The sequence below is a fragment of the Neovison vison genome, chromosome 5 (genome assembly GCF_020171115.1).
Source record: "Neovison vison isolate M4711 chromosome 5, ASM_NN_V1, whole genome shotgun sequence".
Lineage (NCBI taxonomy): Eukaryota > Metazoa > Chordata > Mammalia > Carnivora > Mustelidae > Neogale > Neogale vison.
Window position 1 is genome coordinate 156,267,108 of NC_058095.1, and position 26,482 is coordinate 156,293,589.

Genomic DNA, 26,482 nt, shown 5'->3' on the forward strand with positions numbered 1-26,482 from the left:
ATCCTTGGCTCATACTTTTTCTTGACTATGTTATTCTGTTTTCTTTCGGCTTGGACGACCGTTGTCCGAGTCTGGTGATAATTTAAACTTCTCTTTTGTAGAAATCACATATTCTTTATTTTTTTTTCCTTGTATTTTTTTCTTTTTCTTGTAAGCAGTATTGTTAGAATAAATCGTGGTCATTCTGGATGGGAATTTCTCAATTTTGCTGTAGTATGTCTTTTTGCTATCTATTTCCAATTTTAAAACTCTTTTCTTGAAATATAGTTTTCAGTATTTTTTTCCTTTGCTTTAGTTTTCTTGAAAGACTCCTCTTAGCCGTATGTTGGATGCTCTTTCTCTTCAGTTTTGTCATTTTTCTCTTGTATCTTTTAAAAATAATTTCATTGTTTTGGTATCTGATTTCAGAAAAATTTCTTTGTTTCAGTTTCTATCTATTTCCTGTAGGCTTTATCTGTTTCCTTTATTCACTCTTGAGTTTCCTCTGGGTTAGTCTTCATTTCTAGAATGATATTTCTTCTTAATTTCTGATTTTAATCTTGAGGTCTGTCACCTCATTTCTGAACTTTTTTTTTTTTTTAAGATTTTATTTATTTATTTGATAGAGAGACAGCAAGAGCGGGGATATAAGCAGGGAGTTGCCAGAGGGAATAGCAGGCTTCCCACTGAGCAGGGAGCCTGATGTGGGGCTCTATCCCAGGACCCTGGGATCATGACCTGGGCTGAAGGCAGACACTTAAGCACTGAGCCACGCAGGCGCCCATTTTTGAACATTTCTAAATCTGATTTTATGTTATTTCATGTTTTCTGAAACTTTAGAAAATGTTTTTTAACAGTTTTGGTCTGTTAACATGTTGTTAAATTTTTCTCCTGTGAGGTTTTTTTCCCCCTTCATGGATGTTATTCTAGTATTTATTTATTTTTTTCTTATATAAACATTGTATAGGATTTTATCTTGATCCTTTTATTTTGCATAGTTTTATCTGTAAAGTTTTCTTCTGTATTGCTTTTTAAAGAACTGTATATATTTTTGAAATAAGTGATACATGTCTAAGAAGTTTAAGTACTTGAATAGAGATAGCAGGAAAAGTTTTTCTGAAGTCTTTTTTTTTTTTTAAAGATTTTATTTATTTATTTGACAGAGAGATCACAAGTAGGCAGAGAGACAGACAGAGAGAGAGGGGAAAGCAGGCTCCCCACTGAGCAGACAGCCCAACTTGGGGCTTGATCCAGACCCTGAGACTACGACCTGAACAGAAGGCAGAGGTTTAACCCACTGAGCCACCCAGGTGCCCCTTTCTGAAGTCTTAAAAAGATGAATTAACCTTGTAATCTCCCTGTCCTTCTTTTTGGTGTTTATACTGTTACCACCGTATTTGGGGGTAGCCTTTCTGTCTGCTACTGTGTGCATTTGATATAATCATATTAATTTTTGGAAGTTTTCTCTCACTGGCTTACTTTTTTAACTAATGTGTTAAGTTCCCCATACCAATCTTGAACTGACTTTTTCTACAAGAAACTCTTTTTCCTTTTAGCAAGGAATACTTTAAAATCTAGAATCTGAGCCCTTTTTGCAATTCAGCAATTTTTTCATGGCTCTGTCTCTTATCTGACCCTAGTTTTAAAGTTATCCAAATAGTATCATGGTGAGCCTAAAGTATATGCATTTAAAGAAATCTGAATTCATAGTGTAGCAGTTTACTTATATATTTTCTGCGAACGAATTACGTATCATGCATTTTTTATAAATGATTATTTCTGTTCTTCATTCACAACATAAAGCCTGTTTTAAGTTAAATCTCATTATTCCCTAACATACTACTCAAAACTCTTTTTTTTCATTCTCTCAAAATTTGACCAGAATCATAAAATCACAGAATTTAGAAAATGAATCTTAGAGCAGTGATTTTGGCTTTTTGTAATTTCTTTCCTATGTTGCACTATTCAAGTGTTTTCCAATGCTATTTTTTTTAAAAGGCCACTTAAAGAAAAAGATTATATAATGATTTCTTAATTTATTTTGGAGAGAGAGTACGCAGGAGTGGGGCGGGTTTTGCGGGGGAAGGACGGAGGAAGAGAATCTCCAGCAGACTCCCTGCTGAGCATAGAGCCTTATGTGGGAAAAGACCTCATGACCCTGAGGTCACCACTGGAACAAAAGTCAAGGGTCGGATGCTCAACACTCTGAGCTGCCCAGGCCCCTGAAATGCCCTTGACTGGAATAATACCTTTCAGGTATTATATTCATCATTTAGTATAAATTTACAAGGACCTTATAAAGAATATATATATGGAAGTGTATGTTATTGCTATGGAATGTCAAAAAGACTTGTGATAAAGGGAGGCAGAGAATTGGATCGATGACAAAAGATCCAGGGTGAATAAAGGATTATCAGAAGGGTAGTCATGATAAATTCTGGCCTTAACTTTATAATCACACAGATGACTCTGGTCAAAATCTCAGAACTTTTAAAACATGGTCCATCAGGGACACCTGGGTAGCTCAGTGGGTTAAGCCTCTGCCTTTGGCTCGGGTCATGGTCTCAGGGTCCTGGGATTGAGCCCCACATCAGGCTCTCTGCTCATCAGGGAGCCTCCTTCCCCCTCTCTCTCTGCCTGCCACTCTGCCTACTTGTCAAAAAAACATGGTCCATCATTTTGCAGTTGCCGTACTGTCTTACCCTGACCTCATCCTTGCTCTTGTGGTCAACGAATTAAAGAACTAGGACACTGCCTTCTCATTTTGCCTTAATTACATTTAAGGGCTAACCCAGGGAATACTACCAAAACATCTAAAAGAAAGAGAAAATGAGTTCATTGAAACATCTGTCTGAGTAGTTACCCAGCTTACTAATACTGGCTATTTTTCTTTTCTGTTGGATGGCACAAAAGAATAAGTCACTAAATCCTTGATGTGAGCTTTTTTTCTTGGTGATTTTACATTTTAGGGTAAGTAATTTGTCTCAAATTGGAATGTGTGAGAAAATCTAGTTAACTAATCAGAGGTTCCTAGTTGTTGGGCTCCTGTTATCAGAATTTTTACTGTATAATCATAATGTATTTTGGATGTTCTCATTTATGTTATTTTTTTCAACTCTTTGTGTAGGTATTCTGATTACTTGATTACATCTGTCTACCATAGTGGTATTTAAAACTGCATTTATAGCAAAAATTCTTCCATCTTAGCAAATAAAATGAGAATATGGAAAGACAAATCGATAGTTGAAACATTATTGTTTCCTCTTGACTTGGCTTGGCATTTAGTGGGTTGCAGGTTTGGGATCAAGAGACATCATATGATATGATAATTGCTGTGGTCCAAAATGACTAGTTTATCCAGCTGGAGACATATGGAGTATGTGGAGTGTGCGGAGATGGAAGCCTACGACCATTTTGCTCTCTTGCAGAGAGTACTTTTAATGTGTTTACATTTTGAGGGTCTCACAAAAGATCCTTTTTTTTAAATTAAGAAAATAAGGCTCTATTAGTAAAACTAAATACGAACATTTGATGGGGAGGTACTTTATGGGCCTCTGTCTTGGCTGAAGAGGTTTCTCATCGTGTTCTGCCATTTATAACTGGTAATTGTAGGTATTTGGGTTCCTGTAATGTATTTTGAGATCCTGTGGACCTAACTGTCTTACTTTTCTAAGTTCTCTTTTTATCAGGACTTCTGCTTAAGAGATAAGAACTAACAGTTTTAACATTTAGCCCGGTGTTTTACATTATTATTTTATTTAATCCTTCAATCAGACCGGCAAGGTGGTTATTATTCCCATTGTCACACAAAGAAAAGGAGACTTTATTTGTTCAGAATCTAAAAATTCCCTTTTCTTCTGTGTTGGCTTTGGACACAAGGGAAAATATACCTCCTGAGTTTAAAGGCTTTGGTTTTTCTGTATATTTCATCTGAGTGATTTCATATATAACTTTTAATTTTATCCTGTATCTAATGCCTTTGAAAATCCATATCTCAGCCTGGACTCATCTTAGAACCTCTAGACCTGTCTGTCAGCTTCCTGTACACTATCATAGACATCTCACCCGCCAATTCTTGATCTTCCGTACATTGCTTCTGTTGATTCCCTGCTCTCTTTCCATCTTCTGCTCTGGGTGTGTTTAATCCTCTTCGTTTCTAATGGCCGAGAGACCGGTCCAAGCAACATGCTGCAGTTGCTACTCTGGACAATACAAGGAGAATGAAGCTCCTTGCCCCAATCATGAGTCCTTCCAGGCACCAGTGGTAATAGATAGAATGCTAGGCATAAAATACATGATTTATTCTTCATGCTGATCTGACCAGAAGTCATGGGAGAAGCAACAGTTCAGGGCCTGGCTCTAATGGTGCCAGGGATACATTCTGGTTTTCCATTTTTCATATTTAATCTCCATTCTTCACCCAGTAACCTTATCCTTTACTTCAGCAGATGTCACCTTTACTTCTCTAGACGGTGCCCTGTGGTGGCCCTCTCTACATCATGTTTTGTTCTCTCCCTGATTAGTTTGTTGGCAAAATTCATTAGCATCTTGTTCATTTTAATACTGTAAACACAGGGGTGGATCCATTGCTTGGGAACTAAATATGATTTATACAGAAGAGATTTTGTTGAAACTATAACCCTACCTGGTAAATTTCCACTATTTTCTTGACTCATTACTTGTAGTCACAGAGGATGTAAACATTCTGTACTTTATTTTGTCTGTTCCCCTTTGGTATTAGTGACCACGTTCCCTTGAATTAGTGGATATCCTGTGGTTTTCATCCATGTCCCCTACATTTAACTCGAAGCCTGACACAGAGTTGGTATTTAATAAAGAAGGACATTTGTGTTGAACTAGGCAGTGTGCTATAGGGGAGGGAGAATGCAAAGATTTATGAGGTGTTTTAAAGGTGAACCTACTGTTTAGGTTAGGTGGCAGGATACTGTATATAAATATAATACTATAGAAGTGGCTTTCCCAAAGAATACTGTTAATATCACACATTTTGTTACTTTGTTATCATTCATTTGTTACTTTTCTTTGGCTCGACTGTTTCCTAGATCTTTTTGCACTTACACTGTATTCAACACTATATATTTTAATGTATTGGCTCAAATGCTTTGCTTTTTAGTTGCTTTTGGTATGTAAATAATTAGTCAATATACATACGGGTTTTTCTTTTTATAAAGTTGTGACTGTATCAAGCGCTGTATTGTTTTTGTTACACATTTCTCCTTGTGTTTCTCCACAGGCAGCAGAAGATGTCGTTTTCATTGGACCTGACACACATGCTATTCAAGCCATGGGTGACAAGATTGAAAGCAAATTATTAGCTAAGAAAGCAAAGGTTAACACAATCCCTGGCTTTGATGGAGTAGTCAAGGTGAGAAACTACATTATTGTAATATACATGTCCTTAAGGCAAACATTTTGTGAAAAGCATAAGATAAAATGAAGTTATTACTAAATGCAGTAATATAAATGCAAGACGAAATGAAAAATATACATGTGTAGGTTACAGTAAATCAGTGTTGTTTACACTGGATTAGTCTATTTTTTTTTTTTTTAAGATTTTATTTTTAAGTAATCTCTGCGCCCAACATGGGGCTCGAACTACAACCCCAAGACCAAGAGTTGCCTGCTATGCAGACTGAGCCAGCCAGGCACCCCTGGATTATTTTAAATTATATAAATTAAAAGCATTTTTTTTTTTTAAGATTTTATTTATTTATTTGACAGAGAGAGATTACAAGTAGGCAGAGAGGCAGGCAGAGAGAGAGAGGAGGAAGCAGGCTCCCTGCTGAGCAGAGAGCCCGATGTGGGACTCTATCCCAGGACCCTGAGATCATGACCCGAGCCGAAGGCAGCGCCCAACCCACTGAGCCACCCAGGCGCCCCTAAAAATTAAAAGGATTTTCTGGGGCGTCTGGGTGGCTCAGCGGGTTAAAGCCTCTGCCTTCGGCTCAGGTCATGATCTAAGGGTCCTGGGATCCAGCCCTGCATCGGGCTCTCTGTTCAGTGGGGAGCCTGCTTCCCCTGCCCCCCATCTCTGCCTGCCTCTCTGCCTATGATCTCTGTCTGTCAAATAAATAAATAAAATCTTAAAAAAAATTAAAAGGATTTTACTTAAGCATTGCATTTCATGATCAAGAATTTTTTTTAAATTGAAGTCTGTTGAAACATAAAGTCACATTAATTTTAGGTGTACGACATGGTGATTTCACAACTCCTATACATTATGCTCTGCTCACCACAAGTGTAGCGACCATCTGTCACCAGACAACCCTACTATAGTCCCATTGACTGTAGTCCCTGTGCTGTAGCTTTTATCCCTGTGACTAATTCGATAAGTGGAAACCTGTACTTCCCAGTCCCCTTCACCCACTTACCCATCCTGCCACACCCTTCCCTTTTGGACACTTACCAGTTTGTTCTTCGTGTTTATGGATATGAGATTCTACCTTTTTAAAAAAGTATTTTATTTATTTATTTATTTATTTATTTAGAGGACACGCACAAGTGCAAAAGGGAGGGAGGCAGAGGGAGGGAGAAAAGCAGGCTCCTGGTTGAGCAGGGAGTCAGATGGGCGTCTGGATCCCAGCACCAGGATCACAACCTGAACGGAAGGCAGCCTTTTACCAACTGAAGTCCCCCAGGCCCTAGGAGATTCTGCTTTTTGTTTATTTGTTTTTTGGATCCTGCATATAAATGAAGTCATATGGTAGTTGTCTTTCTCTGACTTACTTCACCTAGTATAATACCTGCTGGATCTATGTATGTTGTCGAAAATGGCAAATTCTCAGTCTTTGTTAAGGCTGAGTTATAATCCGTGTGTGTGTGTGTGTGTGTGTGTGTGTGTGTGTGTGTGTGCTCTTCTTTATCCATTCATTTATCAGTGAACACTTGGGCTGCTTCCATGTCTCTGCTGTTGCAGTAAATGCTGCAGTGAACATAGGGGTACATATATTTGAATTCATGTATTTGTTTTCTTTTGGTAAATACCCCAAAATAGAATCACTTATCATATAATATTTCTATTTTTAATATTTAAAGGAACTTGCGGGGCACCTGGGTGGCTCAGTCGGTTAACTCTGCCTTCGGCTCTGGTCATGATCTCAGGGTCCCGGAATTGAGCCCCACATCAGGCTCCCTGATCAGCAATGAGTCTGCTTCTCTCTCTCCCTCTGCCCCTTCCCCAGCTCATGCTCTCTCTCTCTCTCGTTCTCACTCTCTCTCAAATAAATAAATCTTTTTTCCCTTTTTTTTTTAGAGTACTTCCATACTGTTTTCCTCAGTGGCTGCTCTCGTTTGCATTCCCACTGACAGTGTAGGAGGGTTCTTTTTCCTCCACATCCTCACCAGCCCTTGTTATTTCTGGTCGTTTTGATTCTAGCCATTCTGACAGGTGTAAGGTGATGATCTCATTGTGGTTTTAATCTGTGTGTCCCTGATAATTAGCGATGTTGAGCATCTTTTCATGTGTCTGTTGGCCATCTGTATTGTCTTTTTTGGACAAGTGTCTATTCAGGTCTTCTGTCCATTTTTAATCAGATTATTTGTATTTTGGTATTGAGTTACATAGATTCTTTCTGTGTTTATTGGATATGTCATTTCAAATATCTTCTGTTCGGTCATGATTAATATTGACTCATACTGTCATCGGAAAAAACTTGATGATTTAAAAGATGTTCTCTTAGCGCTCTGGATTGCATTTAATGATGGTATGTGTTTAACGCTTGTAACATTATGATGTTCTATGTGTATCTTTGTGTTGAGCTTCTGTCCATATGCATAAAACATCAATTATAAATGTGTTTCTGGTAGAAAGTGGAATAACTGTAGATGATTCTAGATCCCAAACATAACTCCTCATTAAGTAAGCAGCTTTCGCAGCTGGTGCCCAGGATCCCTCACCACATGGTGCTTCCAGTTTAGTGGAAAGAAATGTGGTTGTTTTCTTCCTAGAGCACTGTAACTCCTTGTCACTTCATAGCTGTCACCTTAGTCTCTCTTCCCTTTCACAGCCCCAGGTCTTAGAAGAATTACCCTTCCTTGTTTTCATGTCTGCACTGTTCACTTAATCATTAATCTACCACAGTCAGGCTTCTTTCCTCATTCTTAGGGAAATTTCTCTTGCAATGGTTACCAGCAACCTTTCCTACTCAGTAATTCAGTATATAATTTGTAATCCTGGTCTTTAGCTCTTCAAAGCATTTGAGTCTTTTGGTCACTTTTTCCTTTTTGAAATATCTATTTCTGGCACATGACTCAGTTCTAGTTATGTTTTTGTATTTTTTGGCTTGTTTTGAATGCTGTTCTTAGTCTTCATGCTGATTGTTCTTCCTATCTTTGTTCTGTAAATGTGGTTTTATTTTGGATTCTGCGTAGTAAATGTTTTCTTATTGTACACTCTCACTCTGGGGCAGCTTCACTTATTCTTGCGGCTCACGCGTCAATTCTCTATATATTTATCTGGGCTAGATCTCTCCTGAATTTCAAAACTGCGTGTGTGGGGGTGCCTGGGTGGCTCAGTGGGTTAGGCCTCTGCCTTCAGCTCAGGTCATGATCTCAGGGTCCTGGGATCGAGCCCCGCATCTGGGTCTCTGCTTAGCAGGGAGCCTGTTTCCTCCTCTTTCTCTCTGTGCCTGCTTCTCTGCCTACTTGTGATCTCTCTCTCTCTCTCTCTCTCTGTGTCAAATAAATTAGTAAAAATCTTAAAAAAAAAAAACCCAAAACCAAAAACAAAACTGCGTGTGTGGTTGCTTCTTTTTTTTTTTTTTTTTTTTTAAAGATTTTATTTATTTATTTGAGAGAGAGAGACAGTGAGAGAGAGCATGAGCGAGGAGAAGGTCAGAGAGCGAAGCAGACTCCCCATGGAGCCGGGAGCCCGATGTGGGACTCGATCCCGGGACTCCAGGATCACGCCCTGAGCCGAAGGCAGTCGTCCAACCAACTGAGCCACCCAGGCGTCCCTGTGTGGTTGCTTCTTAAATAGTTTTTGCTTGATGCCCCTGAGGCATCTTGAAAGTAATAAGTTAAAAGCTAAGCTCATAATTTTCTCTTTGATTAGCAATTGGCAAACTGTGTCTCCATGCACGTCTGATTAATAAATAAAGTATTGCTGAAACACAGCTATGCTCTCTCCTTCACGGATTGCTGATGGCTGCGTTTTTGCACTAGTGACTGAGTTGAGAAATTGTGACAGACCACGTCACCCAGCAAACCTGAAATATTTATTACCTGGCCCATTCAGAATGTGTTTGCTGATGCCTGCTGTAAGCGTCTCAACCTGTTTCTTTCTTGCCTGGGAAAGGGGTGCTATTTTCCACACTGTTTCTCAAACTAGAACCTTAGAGTCTTCACCTGCTGACTCACCCCGTCACCCCACCCAATTAGCTTTCAACAGGATTGCTTAAGTGACCTTTCAGAAATCGAGATTCAGTCCGATGCCTGTGTTGAAAAACTCTTCAATGGCTACTAATTCAAATCTTTTAAATAGCTGGGCTTTGTTTTTTCTCTTCAAACTGATAGTGAGCCCGTTTACCCTTTACATTGCGTATGCCAACCATATATGACGTCTTTTAGGTATTTGAAACTTCTGTACTAGATTCTATCATGCATTAATTCTGCTTCTCTCTTCATTCCTTATTGTCTCCTCATTGTTTGGCTGTTGGCTGAAACATACATTCCTCACAGAGGCATTCCTCAACTGCCTAGATTAGATTAGGCCTTCTGCTGTATTTTCTCTTAGTACCCTATAGTTCGTCCATCACATTTTAAATCATTCATACATTCATCTACTAAGTAAATATTTAAGTGCATACTATTTGTCCAGTGTTGTTTGAAGTGCAATGTGTATAGTAATGAATAATAATAATAAAAATATTCCGGCCCTCATGGAGCTTATACTATAGAAGAAGGAGACAGACAGTAGACAAATAATGAAATACATAGTACATGCTATGGTGAAACATGAGACAGGGAACGGGGGAAGGGGATGCTGGGAGGTGGTGACAGGGCAAGTCCTGTGGATATCAGGAGGAAGAGCAAAGCATATTAGGCAGAAAGTAACAAGTGTAAAGTTGTTGAGATTGAAATGTACTTGATGTTCAACAACCAACCAGGAATCTTGTGGCTTCTGTGATCAAGGGAGAGGAGAATCAGAGATGAGGTGATTGATAGGATGTAGTAGGGAGCTCAGATTTTATAGGCCTTTCTGCCCATTTTGATGATGGGTTCAATATGTACTTCCCGCATGCAATTATAAACTCTTTGCTGAAAGTGATTGCATTCTTTTTGTTACTGCATCACTTACACATGTGCCTGGAACAGAGTCAGTGCTCATGAAATACTTGTTGGATGAATAATCTCCTAGGAGATGAATTTTTACACATATAACCGTGGTATACACATTATCTGTCGTGTAGTACATATTTACTAGACACACCAAAGAAAGGAAGGCATAATGAAAAACCAAGAGAAAACATAAAACAGACAAGAGAAATAGATTCACATATGCTGTAGATACTGGAGTCGATGATAACTGTGAAATCTGTACGATTGATCGGTTAAAAAGGTTTTTTTGAAGAAAATGTGGGAAAAAATGAATGTATAAAGAATTTCACCAGGGGTTCTTGGGTGGCCCAGTGGGTTGAGTTGCCGATTCTGGCTTTTCGCTCAGGTCCTGATCTGATCCCTAAAATCATGGGATTGAGTCCCATATTGGGCTCTGTGCTCAGTGTGGAGTCCGCTTGTCCCTCTCTCTCTGCTTCTTCCCCTGTTTGCTCCCTCTCTCTCTAAAATAAATAAATTTTAAAAATATTTTTAAAGAATTTAGCCAGGGAATATGAGTCTCTAGGTAAAATTAAATGGAAAGTATGTAATGGCAAATATATGGAAGTAAGGACTTTAGATAGGTTTAATAATAAACTGAGTAGAATATAGGATCCATGTGTAGTGTTTATCAGTATTTCATCGCTTTTTATGGCTGATAATATTCCATAATAGGACTAAACCACTTTTTTTTTTAAGATTTTTTTTTAAATTTATTTATTTGACAGAGAGAGATCACAAGTAGGCATTGAGGCAGGCAGAGAGAGAGAGGAGGAAGCAGGCTCCCTGCTGAGCAGAGAGCCCGATGCGGGACTCGATCCCAGGACCCTGAGATCATGACCTGAACCAAAGGCAGCGTCTTAACCCACTAAGCCACCCAGGCGCCCCCACTTTTTTTTTTTTTAAGAAGCTATTCATTAGTTGATGGACATCCTAGTTATTTCCATCTTTCGGTGATTATAAATAATGCGGCTACAAACATTTGTGTGCAATTGTTTGAGTATCTGTCTTGAGTTCTTTGGGGGTATTTACCCAGGAATGGAATTGTAGGGTCATATGGTAATTCCATGTTTAACTTTTTGGGGAACTGTCAGGCATCCAGACCTTTGTATAATCCTCTCTTCAGTATGGGTAAAACCTGTGACTTGCTTCTGTTAGAATATGGCAAAGGGTGATGACATGTCACTACCTGAACTAGGTTATATTATAGAGCAAAGGTGATTTGCTATCACTTCATTAACTTGCTTTGTAGGGGAGAGTAACTGAGTGTTACTGCTGTGAGTATGTTTCATTATATAAGACTCCATTTTAGGAGACGAGAGAACAAATTCTAGTTTTTGACTTGACATAAGCAGCCATTTTGAGGAAGTCCACATGACAATAAACTTCAGGTAGCTTCTGAGGATCTGAGTTAGGGCAGTCTCTCTAGGGTGCTTAGTCATGCAGCCACAAAGAAATGAACTCTGCCATCCATCTGAATGAGCCTGGATTTGTCCCCAGTTGAGTCTCCAAATTAAAAGGCAGTATAGCCCACACCGTGACTGTAGACTTGAAAGACTGAGCTGAGTGTGACGAGTGTGACAAGTCTTTTCTTTAGTAGGCTGTCAACTGTTGTTTTTTTCTTTTTCTTTTTCTTTTTTTTTCATTCTTGTTTTAGAGAGCTGTATAAATTCAGGTGGTGGTTTGGATAGGTTATTATGAACTGTGATCTATTTTGCCCCAGTATTTCTGCCAGTATAGTTTTAATTTTTTTCAACAAAATATTTGGCCTTCTTGAGATCTTCAGTATGGGCTTGGTTTTGGTCACAAAGGTAGTAATGAGTCAGAGGCTAAGTTAATTCTGTCTTGATGATGAATAGCAGAGTCCTCAGGAATTCACACTCGTGGTCATTAGGAGAGCGTATGTTCTGGAAATTCTGTTTGTCCTACATATTCTTTCCCATGAAGTCAGTGGGTATGGTGTCTTGTAGGAAGAAGATGACCTAAGCTGAAATCAAGAGTCAGATGCTTAACTGACTGAGCTACCAAGGCACCTCTCAAGAGATTGCTTTAATGTCTGGAGTAGAAACATCTCATTTTATCTGTAAGGCCATCAATTTATTCTGCTGCTTCTTCTGCTTTTTGTCTGTGGGCTCTTTAAAAATTTATAGTATCAAATTAAAGATCTGTCTTTGTGACTCTTTCCACCAGTTTTTGCATGTTTATAAAATTTTCTGTTTCTGGCTTAAGGCTACTCACAAAATGGTGAGGAAGGAGCTGGATCACAAATGCTTCAGGGTCCACTCCTGAATGCCTACACGTACTATGGAGCCTGTTTCTGAGGTGCCCAATAGACATCTCCTTTCTTTGCCAGCACAACTAGATCAGAGGCCACCCTATGTTCATAGGAAAGATTCTGATAGTAGCTTCCCCAGGACCTTTCCCATTATTTCCAGTTTTTCTAAACTTGTCTGGTTTCCTGTGCAATTAGGAGTCGGAAGTCACTCTTAGGTCTTCCATTTTGCCCTTGTATCCAGTGTGTGTGTGTGTATGTATGTATGTATGTATGTATTTAATCTGTTTTTTTTTTTAATTTTTAAATTAAAAACATTTTTTAAAAAAGATTTTATTTAACACAGAGACTGAGTATGCAAGCAGGGGAGCAGCAGAGGGATGAGCAGGCTGAGCAGGGGCTCAACATGGGGATTGATCCCAGGACCCTGAGATCATGACCTGAGCTGTAGCCACCTAAAAGGCGCCCCTTTTATCTCAGGTTCTTTCCTTCATTCTTTTTTTTTTTTTTTAAAAAGAGAGCACTGTAGGAGAGAGCCAGCACAAGTGAGAGGCAGAAGAAGAGGGAGAAGCAGCCTCCCTGATGAGCAGGAAGCCCGACGGGCTCGATCCCAGGATCCTGGGATCATGACTTGAGGCGAAGACAGATGCAGCCTACTAAGCCACCCAGGCACCCCTTATCTCAGGTTCTTACTAGCAGTGTGAGCCGATTCATATCAATCTGGGGACCCTGGATTATTTATGCGTTCCCCATTTTCTCTCTGTAAATTTCTATCTAATCTTTGTAAGCTTTGGAAAGTCTTTGGTAATGCCTCTTAGTTCAGAATGAGATTAGAGTTTTAATTTAGCCCTCAAGGCTGACCCAATTCTGAAATTAGCTTAATTTTAAAAGGTAATCTTGCTTTGAGGGTTTCTGGCCAGTTAGAAGAAAGGGAGAGCAGGTCAGTGGAAGAAAGAGCAGAGCAGGAGGAAATGGAGGAAAACAGGATGGAGGAAAAGGAATAGCAGGATAAAGACCACCGGGTTCGACAGAGTTTTAAATTTTTCACATTTTTCGTTTGGCTTTTCCTATGCCTTTCCTTCTTCCTTTGAACTTCGTCTTCTCTCTGAATTTCACAAGGAAGCAAATTTGGAATTTGAATTTCTTTTGGAAGCTTCCTTATTGTAATGAAAAAAATTACAGAACATTAGGTATTTGAGCTTTTTATTAACTGCCCCCCTACCCAATCAGGTGACTCTCACACGAACCATTCATATCAAAAGCTTACAGAGAAGTCTGATAATTTTTAATTATCCTAGGTAAGATTCTGGTTTTTAGAAGCATAGGAACATAAACTTGATTTCTGGATTCAGTACCTTTAAGGAGAGGTTTGCTTCAGAGAGAGCATAGACTTGTCCTGAGACAAACCCATGAGAATCTTGTAAGAACATATCAAATGTGTTGTTTGTTCACCTCACGTCTTGGGCGCCCAGCGTAGTGGTTGTTCATCTCTAATGGCAGACCTGACAATATGCAATGCCATGGTGGTTTAAATTTGGAAGGGAGAGCTCTCCCAGATCCAGACTCCCATGGACAAAAGTCAAGACAAAAAGTTCTCAAGTTTTGTTTGTTTGATTTTGCAGATTTTATTTACTTATTAGAGAGAGTGAGTGAGTGAGTGAGGGAGCACGAGTGGGAGGAGAGGGGAGGGAATAGCAGACTTCCCACTGAGCAGGGAGCCCCCTGCGGAGCTTGACATCATGACCAGAGCCAAAGGCGGACACTTAACTGACTGAGCCACCCAGGCGCCCCTCAAGGTTTTCATGCCGTTTCAAAGGAAATTTTATCCTGTTCAGATACCAGTGTGATGAAATCCTCTGAATACATCAGCTTCTGGAGCTACATGAAGGTGAACTTATAGGTCCTATATTTGTCTTCTTCCACATAAACGTTGTCTGTGGGCTTAGAACAAAAAATGTCGAGGATATTTTATTTCTAATAAGGAGGTCTTCCTCTAGTAATAAACATTTTCAAATCTAATCCAAATATCAAAGGATTCCTCATTCCTGAGTTTCCTAAAAAAGAAATCGGAGCTCTCCCTGGTGAGATTTTTGTCACTGTTGTGGTTGGGGACACCCCTTGGTGGGGGCTCACTGGGCATCAGAGGAGCTCTGCGGTTTTTCGAATCCAGGGTCTTTAACAGAACTTAGTGGAACCTCCCAGATTGCCTCAAAGTGTCAGTATCTTTAAATGTAGTAGGTATAATGAAGTTGGCTTTGCTCGTTCAAGGAGTTCATCTCTTCCGGGAGGCTGCATTTTACAATCTGCATTTGCAGCTGCTGTTAATTTGTAAAATAGGGATAAGTAGCAAATAGAAGAAAAATCCACTTACCTTTTCAGTTTTGTTTCCTCATATGCTTTAGGCGACTTTTAAGATCCATTCATGCCTTCACATAATGGCAGATTCTCATTACCTGTGTCACTTTTAACTGGGATATGTAGTTCTTGACATCTGTTGTCTGAATTTAGTTAAGCCCTAACTGAACATGTAGGTTATATTTTTCAGATAAACAATTAAAAAAAATTTTAGGAATGTCCTTTTGTTTTGCTCCTTAATTTTCATTCTGGTTTTATTTCTAGCTTACTTTTAGTTATTCGTTATAAGAGGCTGCACATACTTTTTAAAGTTCGGTTATTTAGTTTTCTTTTGTAGTAACTACATTCGTTTGGAACTACACTGTTCTTCACATTTAATAGTTTTAGATTTCTTACATAAGAGATTACTTTTAAGGGTATCTATGCAGGTAGAGTTTTGCTGATGCAAATAAATAGTATAAATTTTTGGAATACCATGTGGTTTTAGCAATTGCATTAGCAATACTTTTCCATTGGAAGCATGTATGTGTTAATTATAGGTAGTTCTACCTTTTTTAAATAATAGGTTGGTTTTTTTGTTTTGCTTTAGTTTGTTTGTTGTCTCCTCCCCCCGCTTAGCTTATAGCATCTTTAAGGCTAAATTTCTTTCTTTCCTTTTTAAAAGGATTTTATTTATTTATTTGACAGAGAGAGCAAGATAGCACACAAGCAGAGGGAGCAGTAGAGGGAGAAGGAGAAGCAGACTCCCCACTAAGCAGGGAGCCCAAAGTGTGGCTCAGTCCCAGGACCCTGAGATCATGACCTGAGCTAAAGACCATCGCTTAGCCATCTGAGTCACCCAGGCGCCCCTAAATTTCTTTTTTTCTTGACAACTGTTTTCTAGATCCCCCCCCCAAGTAATGTTCACCTAATTTGAGTAAATTAATGTGGTTTCAGTTCGTTACATTTCTTTTTAAAACGTTTCTTCCTTTTCCATTTGAATATTTAGGCTGGTGTATGGAGGGTGTATAGAGATGGTTTGCCACAGTCTGAAAACCTTGTGTGTGGTTTTCATTATGTCTTGTTCTTGAATCATTTTTTCGATTAGAGGGAAACCACATTATTTTAAGGTATAATCCGCAAGTAGTCGTCTGATAACAAGTATTTGCCTTTAACAAGTTCTGTTTTATTCAACATCTTATTACCTTGATCTCCAGAGCTTGAGAGCATTGTAGTAGGGTGTGCATCTGAAGCTGGTCGAAGACAGAATTTGGAACCCCAGCCCACTTGTTTAACAAAGAATAATGAGTTATAGACTCTGATTTCAAAGGGTTTTAAGTCCCCTTAGGTGACCTACAAGTAGACAGGCGATTTAGTACATTTTAATTATTTGAAGCTCAGAGTGCATGGGTCTCCAGGAGGGGGGCCGCCTAACCTAGATTGAGGACGCCATGGCAGATGGAAGTGATACCTAAGTGATAGCTGAAGTTTGAGTAGTAGTGAGTTAGCTAAAAAGTGATGGGAGACACAGCTTTTTTTTTTTAAAGATTTTGTTTATTTGACACAGAGAGAGAGATCACAAGTAGGCAGAAAGGCAGGCAGAGAGAGAGGGGGAAGCAGGCTCCCTGCCGAGCAGCACTGAGACACAGCTTTAAGGTACACAAGAACACCTTATTGGTAAAGTTTGTTGCTGAGCCCCTGCGTGAGCTTTAGAAAAGTGCTGGTCTGAGCACCTGAGGCCGCAGAAAGAGTGAGCTGGAGAGAAAAGAAGGATCCAGATATGTGTGGTCTTGACTTTGATGCACCCGGGTTTGGGGGTGGCTCTGTTCGCATTGGGAGCCTCTGAATGGTTTCCTGTAAAAAAGTTAACATGATAAAATTGTAGAATCAGATAACTTTCTTTGATTTGTGATGTGGAAATGGATTGGAGCAGTGCAAAGTGAGGTTGGTCAGTGAGTTAAAAGTGCTTTTGTTGGGCATGAAATGATAGAGGCTTAAAATAAAGTAGAATTTGTCGTTTCTCCGATCTGGTACTCGTCAGGAGTGGGGCAGAGGGAGGGATCACTGCATTTTGTTGTGATATCAGCATTCCAGCTTTGGGGGAAGTTATTAAACATCTCTGAGTTCCTGTTGCCCTTTACATCTCAGAGCAGAGTGTGGTAATATATTTGAATGAGGTTGGTAAATTTCACAGTCTAGGCATAAAGTAGTCATCGTTTCTGTCACCTAATTAGCTGGATTTTAAAAACTGTACTCTTGCTTTAGCAAAAAGAGCCAAATAATAACAACAAAAACTAGCATAAAGGGAATCATTTTAAAAACCAAAATAACCAAAAAATTGAAAAGCTGTGTCCTGGTAATGACAAAGTACATTATTAGACATCAGTATCCTTTTGTCCTGCTAAACCAAGAGTGACCTTCCTGATGATGGCTCAGACGCTTTTTTATTTTTTGAAAAAGGATTCAGTTACTTTTACTGTGCCGTTTTATGGTTATAAAAATGTGTATAAAGTGTGTTAAAATGGTATAAAAATGTTTAGGAAGATTTGAAAGGATATTCAGTCTTCTGCTTGATTCAGAGTTGTCTGGAAAACACGATCAGCTAGAACCCATTTCCTGAACTCAGGACTGTTGAATGTTTTTGCTTTACGTTTATAAGAATGCAGAGTAGTTTGAGGATGCTTTTTTTTTTTTTTTAAAGATTTTATTTATTTATTTGACAGAGAGAGATCACAAGCAGGCAGAGAGGCAGGCAGAGAGAGAGGAGGAAGCAGGCTCCCCGTTGAGCAGAGAGCCCGATGCGGGACTCGATCCCAGGACCCTGAGATCATGACCTGAGCCGGAGGCAGCGGCTTAACCCACTGAGCCACCCAGGTGCCCCTGAGGATGCTTTTTGTGTACAGATAAGTGTTTACCCATAGCATATAGAAGCAGTCATCCCCGGCCCCCCCAAACAGTTGCTGATTTGTTCTAGAACAGCTGAGGAAACTCTTAAGTAGCTTTCCATGTGAATGAGTAGAAGGACTCTCATCCAGTGAGTACAGAATTCAGGGTTGTTAAGTAGGCTGTATTGTAGCAAGTGAGAAAGAGTTTCGGTCTGAATTACTGTTGGAGTGAATTGGGTGTTTAGCATCACGGATGACTATTTAAATATGCCTGTCCTTATTACAGTTTTTGCTTTCCTTCCCCACTCTTCTTCCCTACCCACCAGCTACAATGAGTGCGCAGATCGTCTGACCCCAGTGGAGTGTCCTGGGGATGCAGGTGCACATTTTTGTGCGGTATTGCAATGCTGGTATTAATTCTGCATTATACGGTTTCAGAGGCTAAATGATGACCACAAGATACCCCAGCCAAAGTCTGGCAGGCAAGGAGCAGGCCTGGCACTCTGTGGTGGCGGGCTGCCCATTTTATCCCATATTGCTAGGCATACTGTGTGCCAACTAATTTCATCTTCTCAGTGACCCTAGGAGATAGAAATTGCCACTATTTCCATCTTACAGATGAGGAAACCAGATACGAGGGAGGCACCCAGGGAGGTAGCCGGCTCACTCTCTAAGAGAGCCAGTGTTGAGCCCGCGCCTTCTGGCCCAAGCACCCGCGTTCTTAGCCTTTGCACTTTGATGCCTCCCAGGTGGGGGCTGGAGAGTGTGAACAAATAGGCTTGTAGAAAAGGCACTAGATTTTTCTAAGCCCCTTATGACATTTTTGTGATCTGCTTATTTGTTTATAGCAACATCACCCAACCCCTCCTGTCACTGAATTTTTTTTTTACTGTTTTGCTCTCGGGTTAAGTGATGGCGCTCCTTTAATATAAGTTGTACTGAAAAAGCGGGGTAAAAGAGACGGCTAGTTGTTCTGGTGCTGTTTTTGCTCTCTCCATTCTGGAACTGCTGGAACTGTATGGTTTAATATTTACCTCATCAGGGTTCCCAAGTGCTCTGTAACTTCAGAACCAAGATGTGGCTTTCTTCAAACTGGGATTATAGGCTGTGATTACAGAATGAACCACAGGGATTTGAATCAGATCATATTGTTGGACCAATCCCTTTTCCTACTTCCTGCTTTGAAGCCGTAAGAATATGGTTGCTAATACTTGGTTTCATTTGGTTTTGTGCTTTTCAGTGTTTTCTCAATTGTATTAACTTTTGATATGAAAACAGAAATATTCTGTGTTCTTCGTTTGAAAATTGTGTAAAGGCATCAGTAGCATTAGATTTGTTTTATTGCTTCTGTTGAAATTTATATATATATATATATATATATTTTTTTTTTTTTTTTTAAAAGATTTTATTCACTTATTTGACAGAGATCACAAGTAGGCAGAGAGAGAGAGGAGAAAGCAGGCTCCCCAAGGAGCAGAGAGTCCGATGCAGGGCTCGATCCCAGGAACCTGGAACCATGACCTGAGCCGAAGGCAGAGGCTTTAACAAACCACTGAGCCACCCAGGTGCCCCTGAAATTTTTATATTTGATTTTTCTTTGATTTTCAGGAGATCGTTGTCCTACCTGTTAGAAATTTTCTTTTAATAAGTTACAGAATATCATTGAACACTTCCTCAATAGAATATGCTATCTTAATCCCTGTAGTATTTTTTTTAAGATTTTATTTATTTATTTGACAGACAGAGATCACAAGTAGGCAGAGAGAGAGAGGAAGGGAAGCAGGCTCCCTGCTGAGCAGAGAGCCCGATGAGGGGCTCGATCCCAGGACCCTGAGATCATGACCTGAGCCAAAGGCAAAGGCTTTAACCCACTGAGCCACCCAGGCACCACCCCCCCATAGTATTTTCATATGTTGTATCATATGTCATACAGTTAGTAGATGTGGGGAATATTTTAAGAATATTCAGCGGGGGTGGGGGTGCCTGGGTGGCTCAGTGGGTTAAGCCGCTGTCTTCGGCTCAGGTCGTGATCTCAGGGTCCTGGGATCGATTCCTGCATCGGGCTCTGCTCAGCAGGGGGACTGCTTCTCTTTCTCTCTCTCTCTCTCTCTCTCTCTCTGCCTGCTTCTCTGCCTATTTGTGATCTCTCTCTGTCAAATAAGGAAATAAAATCTTAAAAAAAAAATTAAGTGGCTGGGGGGTGCATTGGTGCCTCAGTCAGTTAAGCGTCTGCCTTCAGCTCAAATCATGATTTTGGAGTCCTGGGATCAGGGGCTCCCTCCTTAGAGGAGTCTGCTTCTTCCTCTCCCTCTGCACCTCCCCCTGCTTGTGCTCTCTGTTCTCTCTCTCTTTCTCTCTGTCTTGCTTATTACTTTCTTTCTCAAGTAAATAAAATCTTACAGAAGAAGAAGGAAAAAAAGAATGTTCTAAGGGCGCCTGATTGGCTTAGTCAGTAGATGTGACTCTTGTGAGCCCCACATTTGGTGTAGAGATAACTTAAGAATAAAATCTTTAGAAAATCCAAAAAGTTTGTTCTAAAGCTAAGAGTAAGTAGAATCAGTTCTACTTTTTCTTCAAATATTGCCAGGTTGGATCTATGAAGAAATAATGATGTTTTGCTTAAAAGAGATTTGTTTTATAAACAAAGAGTGAAGTATATTTGGTAAGATAAAATTTAATACTTATTTTACATTTTTATTAAATGTCTGTTTTCTCTTACATTTTAATATAAACTTGTGGCCCTTCAATTTGAAAACATACTGTCTTATAAAGTTTGCTCTTTTAACTGACAGAGCCACTTAGGCGCCCCTGATCTTTTAAACTAAAGAAATATGCATTTAAAATTACAGTTAAGGGACACCGTGGTGGCTCAGTTGGTTGGGCATCTGCCTTCAGCTCGGGTGATGATCCCAGAATAATAGGATTGAGGCCCTACTCCGCTCCCTACTCAGCTAGGAGTCTGCTTCTCCCTCTCCCTTGGCCATGCCCCCCGGCTTGCGCTCTCTTATTCTCTCTCAAATAAATAAAACATACATTTAAAAAAAATAAAGTTACAGCTAAGTACTATTTTTTAAGAATAGGCTCTAAAAATAAAGAGAATGGGTTCTGTGAAACCCACCCACGTTTCAAGAATCCACGTTTCAAACATTCAGTAAGTAAGAAAAGTGCTGGACTGAGCGTTGAAAGGAGAGGGAGGAGGCTGCATGTTGGCTGCGGTTTTGCCTGGCGGCAACGGTCTATCACAGAGGATGCTTCGGCAGACGCTGAAGCAAAACCCAAGCCTCGCTGTTTCTGGAGCCCCTCCTGCTCCCGACTGCCGTGGTGTACTTCCTTGCTGTAGACGTGCGAATTTGACCAAGCCACTACCTCTCCTTGGATGTAAGTTTATTCACGTCCAGCTGGGGATGAGCAGTTCCATTGACGCTGGAACAGATCTTTCAGGCAACAGACTTGTTTCTGTGGAAGCTGATGGCTAGTTGTTGATTCATTCAACAAATAATGTGTTGATGTATCGCTTTGCTAAGCCCTGGGGGTTTCTTAGAGAGCCGCTGACCTATTCATTGCTGTCCTGGAGGGTAAGTGACAGGGCTGTCATAATTGAAGGGCAGAGTGTCATCTGGTCAGTGACACCTCACCTGGTGTAGGAGGACTGGAAAGGCTTTCTGGAGCAAGTGAGATTTCAGTGAAACTTGAAGCACGTACGCCCGAGTTTAAGAGAAAATGGTAGTTTTTCTCTCCTAGGCCCTTGCTTCCCAGCTAAACTCCTATCCCTCTTGCCTCTCTCTAAATTCTTCATTTGTTTCTTGGTTCCGTCAGGCTTTCGTTCAGCAACGGCTGTTTCCTGAATGACGACGATGCGCCAGGCAGTTCTAGGAATTTAAACCTACCCCTGAACCAGTTAGAGATTTTTGCTTTTATGGAGCTTCTACCTTAATGCGGTAGGGAGATGCAGAGGGTAGACAGTACTCAAAAGAATAAGTAAATTATATGCTCCGATCCTTCAAAATGCAGCCATAGTGAGGACTTTTCATTTTCTTGCTCTCAGGCTCAAGTGCAGCCCTGCTCCACTCTGCGCTTGGCTCGCTGTTTCGGCCCCGGCCCCGGGCTCTGGTCCTCCAGGCTTTCACTCCTCCGGTCTCTTTCACAGTAGCTGCATCTGAGAAGTTTCCTGGAGCTCTAGTTTTGGAATCAACATTCCCTGTCGTCACACGCCCTCTTCACTTTTTCTGCGTAACATGCATCTTGGTAATGGTTTCTTAGCTGCTGTATAGTCATTTAAGGGCCTGCCTTTCCCACCAGACTGTAAATTGCATGAAGGCTGGGATGGTGCCTTTCTTGTTCCCGCCTGTCTTCAGGGCCTGGTATTGGCATACAGGCCCGGGAGCTAGAGAATGTATGGGGGGCTTGGGAGTGGGAAGGAGAGTCAAGGTAGGAAGGGACCTGGGGGCTGGCGGGGCAGGCAGGCAGGATCAAGTACTGATACCAAATCACTAGCCACGAGGGTGGCTACAGTGGAGTATTACCAAATGCTGGCAAAGATTCGGAGAAGTGAGAGCCTTTATACACTGCTCATGGAAATGTGCAATGGTGCAACCACTTTGGAAAACAGTTTGGCGGTTTTTCAAAAGGTTAAATATAATGTTACTGTGGGACCCTGTGATCTCACTCATAGTTATATAGCCAGAATATGTACGTGCACTCAAAAATTTGTACACAGATGCTCAGTGGAGCATTTTTCATAGTAACCAAAAATTCAAAACAGTCTACATTTCCATCAGCTGATGAATGGATAAAAAAATGTGGCATATCCATACCAAGGAATAATATTCAGCAATCAAAGAAATAATACTGATACATTAAAAAAAAGACAAGGTCACACTATACATATTCTCCTACAACTTGCTTCCCCCACAGTGCACGCTATATTTGAGGTATTCTTAGAGTATAGGGATTACCTATTACCTTCCGAAAGCCCAGTCCTCTCTCTCCGGCACGGAGCCAGGGCATTTGGAACTCTGTGCTGAGTCCCGAAAGGTCCAGCCGATGGGCCGTGCCTGCCACTGGACTTCCTGCTGTCCTTTTCTGCCACTTGATTTTTGTCTTCATTTTTCACCTCATGGACTCTCATGGTTTCTAGAACATATGAAACATCTTCTGAATTTGGGTTTTGTTCATCTTGTTCTTTCTGTTTAGACTTCTTTCACCCCAAATCTTGCCAGGGCAGTGTTTGTTCTCTTCAGGCTTCAGTTTACATTTTACTTCAGAAGGACTCTTTCATTTTCTTCTTTATTTAAAACAAATTTATTAAGTAGTCTCTGTCCCCAATGTGGATCTGGAACAACTCACAACCCCCAAATCAAGAATCACATGCTCTACTGATGGAGCCGCCCGGGTGCCCTGAAGAGGACTCTTTCTGGGCTGTGTGTTGACAGCATGTTGTCCCTGTCTGTCTCCCACAGTCCTGGTTATTTGCGTGTAACTTTGATTTCAGCTCTCAGTTGGGTCTGTTTGCTCTTTCGGTTTCCCTTACTAAGGAAGCCTGTGAGTTCCATGAATGCAAGAGCTATTTCATGTAGTACCACGTTCGGCTCAGCCTCATCTTTTCAAAGACTGTGGCATATTCCATTGTATGTATGTATCCTTTTTAGTACCAGTCCCTTATTGAAGGCCTTCAACATTGTTTTTCAGATTTTCTCCTCAAAATACCAGCAATAAATTAAAAATTGTTGCTTTATATATCTGTGTGTGTGCATGCATGTGGATATATCTATAGGAGAGCTTTCAAAAAATCAAGTTGCTGGGTTGAAAGATTGAGGTCTTCAAACTTCTGATAGATACTAACAGTTCTTAAAACGATAGTACCAACTTCATATGACATCAGTAGTGAGAGTCAGGTCTGCTTCTCTTCAGGCCTTCACTCCTGGCTCTTGGCAGGTTTTGGCAGATCAACTGCGGTGTCTTGTTGTTTTAGCTTATATGCCTATAATTATGACTAAAATTGTACATATTTCATATGTTCTTGTGGATTTCAATTTATGGAAGCTTCTCATTTAATCTGTTGTCCATTTTCCTTGATAATTGTTGATCTTTTTCTTTTTGATTTAAGGTTTTTTATTAAAAAAGTTTTCCTGTCTAGTCTTCTAAGGAAGTTATACTGTGTCATATGTCATTGCCATTGAATTTGGAACTATATAGGCCTTTTAATCTCATTATGTAGCCTGATAATAGCTAAATATGCAAAAAGAACACATTAGAGATGAGTGTATTTAATAGTTTCTTGTGGAAACTGATAATAATGTGTAAGTGTCCAATATATAATATGTCTTGAATAAAATATCTTGGGATAAATGAGTGACAAAGGAAAAATGACTTTTTAAGACAGTTTAATTTTATTTGGAAGTTTATTTAGTGAGATGTGCTTTTCATACTAAGAAACACTTTTTGATTAAGAGTTGCCAAATAAAAATATAGGTTGCCCAGTTAAACCTGAATCTTAAATAAACTATTATTTTTAAAAAAAAAGTCCCAAATAATGCATCATTAGTGAGATGTGCTTTTCATACTAAGAAACACTTTTTGATTAAGAGTTGCCAAATAAAAATATAGGTTGCCCAGTTAAACCTGAATCTTAAATAAACTATTATTAAAAAAAATGTCACAAATAATGCATCATAGATATGTTAAGTTTCCTTAACATAACATTAGTTAAAAGACAAGATTGTTTTGAGACAGTTTATAGAAGTGTTGGACCTGTGGTAGTTACCAAAAAAAATTTTTTAGAAGTTTTGCTTTGTGTAAATATATGTCCACACATACATCCATAATGTGTATATGATAAATATGACTAATGAATTCTCTGAATTATCTTTTAATATTTACCTGTTTGTCAGTTCTCTCAAGGTAACAGACTTTTGTGACAGCAGTTTATTTTCTCTCCAAATATATTTTGCAAATATACTGTTACACATCTGAAAGAAAAGACATGTTAAAAGTTTCTTTCTAGGCTCTTATAATCCAGCCTCCGTCAGCCAGCACTCTTCCTGTATTTTGTTCGTGAGGCACTAATTGTCCGCATTTGGCAGGTTTAACACTTCCTGACAGAGAGGCTATTAAGGGGAAGTATTCTCCAGTAACTGTCACTGGCTTGAACAAAGAACCTTCAAACTCAATGTGTGGAAACCACTAACATTCTTAAATGACCCTTTCCATGGATTTTTATCCCTTTAAGCTAAAATTTGGAGAATGTAGGGTCAGCGAAAACAGCAAGGTGTAATAAAGCAGTAAACCTTGATTTTTGGGAGAGTAGAGTGGGAGGTATAGATTTATCTTTGCCTTGAAAACAATTGTTATTTGGAAAATCTCATTAGCAGATGTGACTGCTTGGAGTTAAAAAAAAAAAAAAGACTTAAAACTGATGTCGCTTTCAGGACCGCTTTGAACTTAACAAGCACCTATTTGTGGAGCAGACTGGCTAATGAAAGGAAATTAAATTTTTCTGACAACTTCCCCTGCCAACCTCCTTATTCAGGGGATGTTATTAGGTACTGAAGACTTCTAGGGAAGATTTTTTTTTTTTATTAGGCATAAATGAACCAGTTATAAACATCCCCCGCCCCTCCTTTTGGGGGAGGATTCTGACATGGTTACTCTACAATTTTAAATTACTAGCTTAAAAGCTTACAAAATATGAGGCTTCGGTTTACTTTTTTAAAAGTAATTTTCCAAAAATTCAGGCATTCTTACTAGCTAATGGTTTCAAAACATTGTCATTTCTGGTGATTAGTTTACATCAAGGAGTTGTAAAGAAAAGCCACATTTCCTAGGGAGGCTTGGGCTTAACACCTTCTTTTTCAGCTTTCTCCTTGTTGTTCTCCTGGAAATGTATCAGGAGTGTCCTGTGCTTGTGCGGTAGATGAGCATTAATGATCAATGAAATGGTTTAGATTCGAGGGAACTTTTTCTTCTCGCAGTTGCACTGGTTGGTATTTATCAATAATTAATCCTTATATTCATCAACTAACTCTTAATCTTGTACTTCTTTGGAAGGCATTTGCTTTCCTTGGCTTTTTGGAAGCCCCCCCCCCCAAGTTGGTTCATGGAATTTAAGGTTTTAAATTATATAACAAGATGTACCTAGTAAAGATAAAATATGTACCGGAGAAAAGGATGAAAAGAAAAGTAAAAAGTAATGGAGATTTCCAAAGGAATTTGTGGGGGGACAATTGGCAATTCCTGTAGACACTGGAAATTTACTTTTTATTTCTAGAAAATCTTGAGCCTCTCCCAAACAATAGAGAATCAACTCCCCCTGCTGACAGAATCCAGGAAAACATGACATGTAAATATCAGAGGGAAAGGAACAAGCTGGCGGTAGACAAGCTTTAATGATCTGATTTATGATTCAGTATTGATTGTAAACATCTAAATTCTGCTGTTAAATTCCAGCAACTGCACCAGATCATTTGGCAATTCTGGTTGTGCTTCCTGCCAGCTCATTTCAAACTGCTTTGAGTTTCTTAATATAATAATGATGAGGTAGAATTTACATTCCACTTATGGTATTAATTTTACATTTCTCTGAATGAAAAGAGTTAGAAGGTTGTAAAGTTGAACATTAAATGAATCAGAGGAGACAGTAGTGCAATATATGACTGCCCTAAAGACATTGTGCAGTGGC

At 39.7% G+C, this 26,482-nt stretch overlaps 1 protein-coding gene across 3 annotated transcripts in view; it reads left to right on the forward strand.

The window, feature by feature from the left end:
* Positions 1-26,482, forward strand: part of PCCA (propionyl-CoA carboxylase subunit alpha) — a 402,014-nt gene that overhangs the window by 103,393 nt on the left and 272,139 nt on the right. For all 3 annotated transcript variants that reach the window (XM_044250038.1, XM_044250039.1, XM_044250040.1), the window contains one exon: positions 5,234-5,365. In XM_044250038.1, the coding sequence (XP_044105973.1) occupies positions 5,234-5,365 (132 nt within the window). The remainder of the gene's footprint in view (positions 1-5,233; positions 5,366-26,482) is intronic.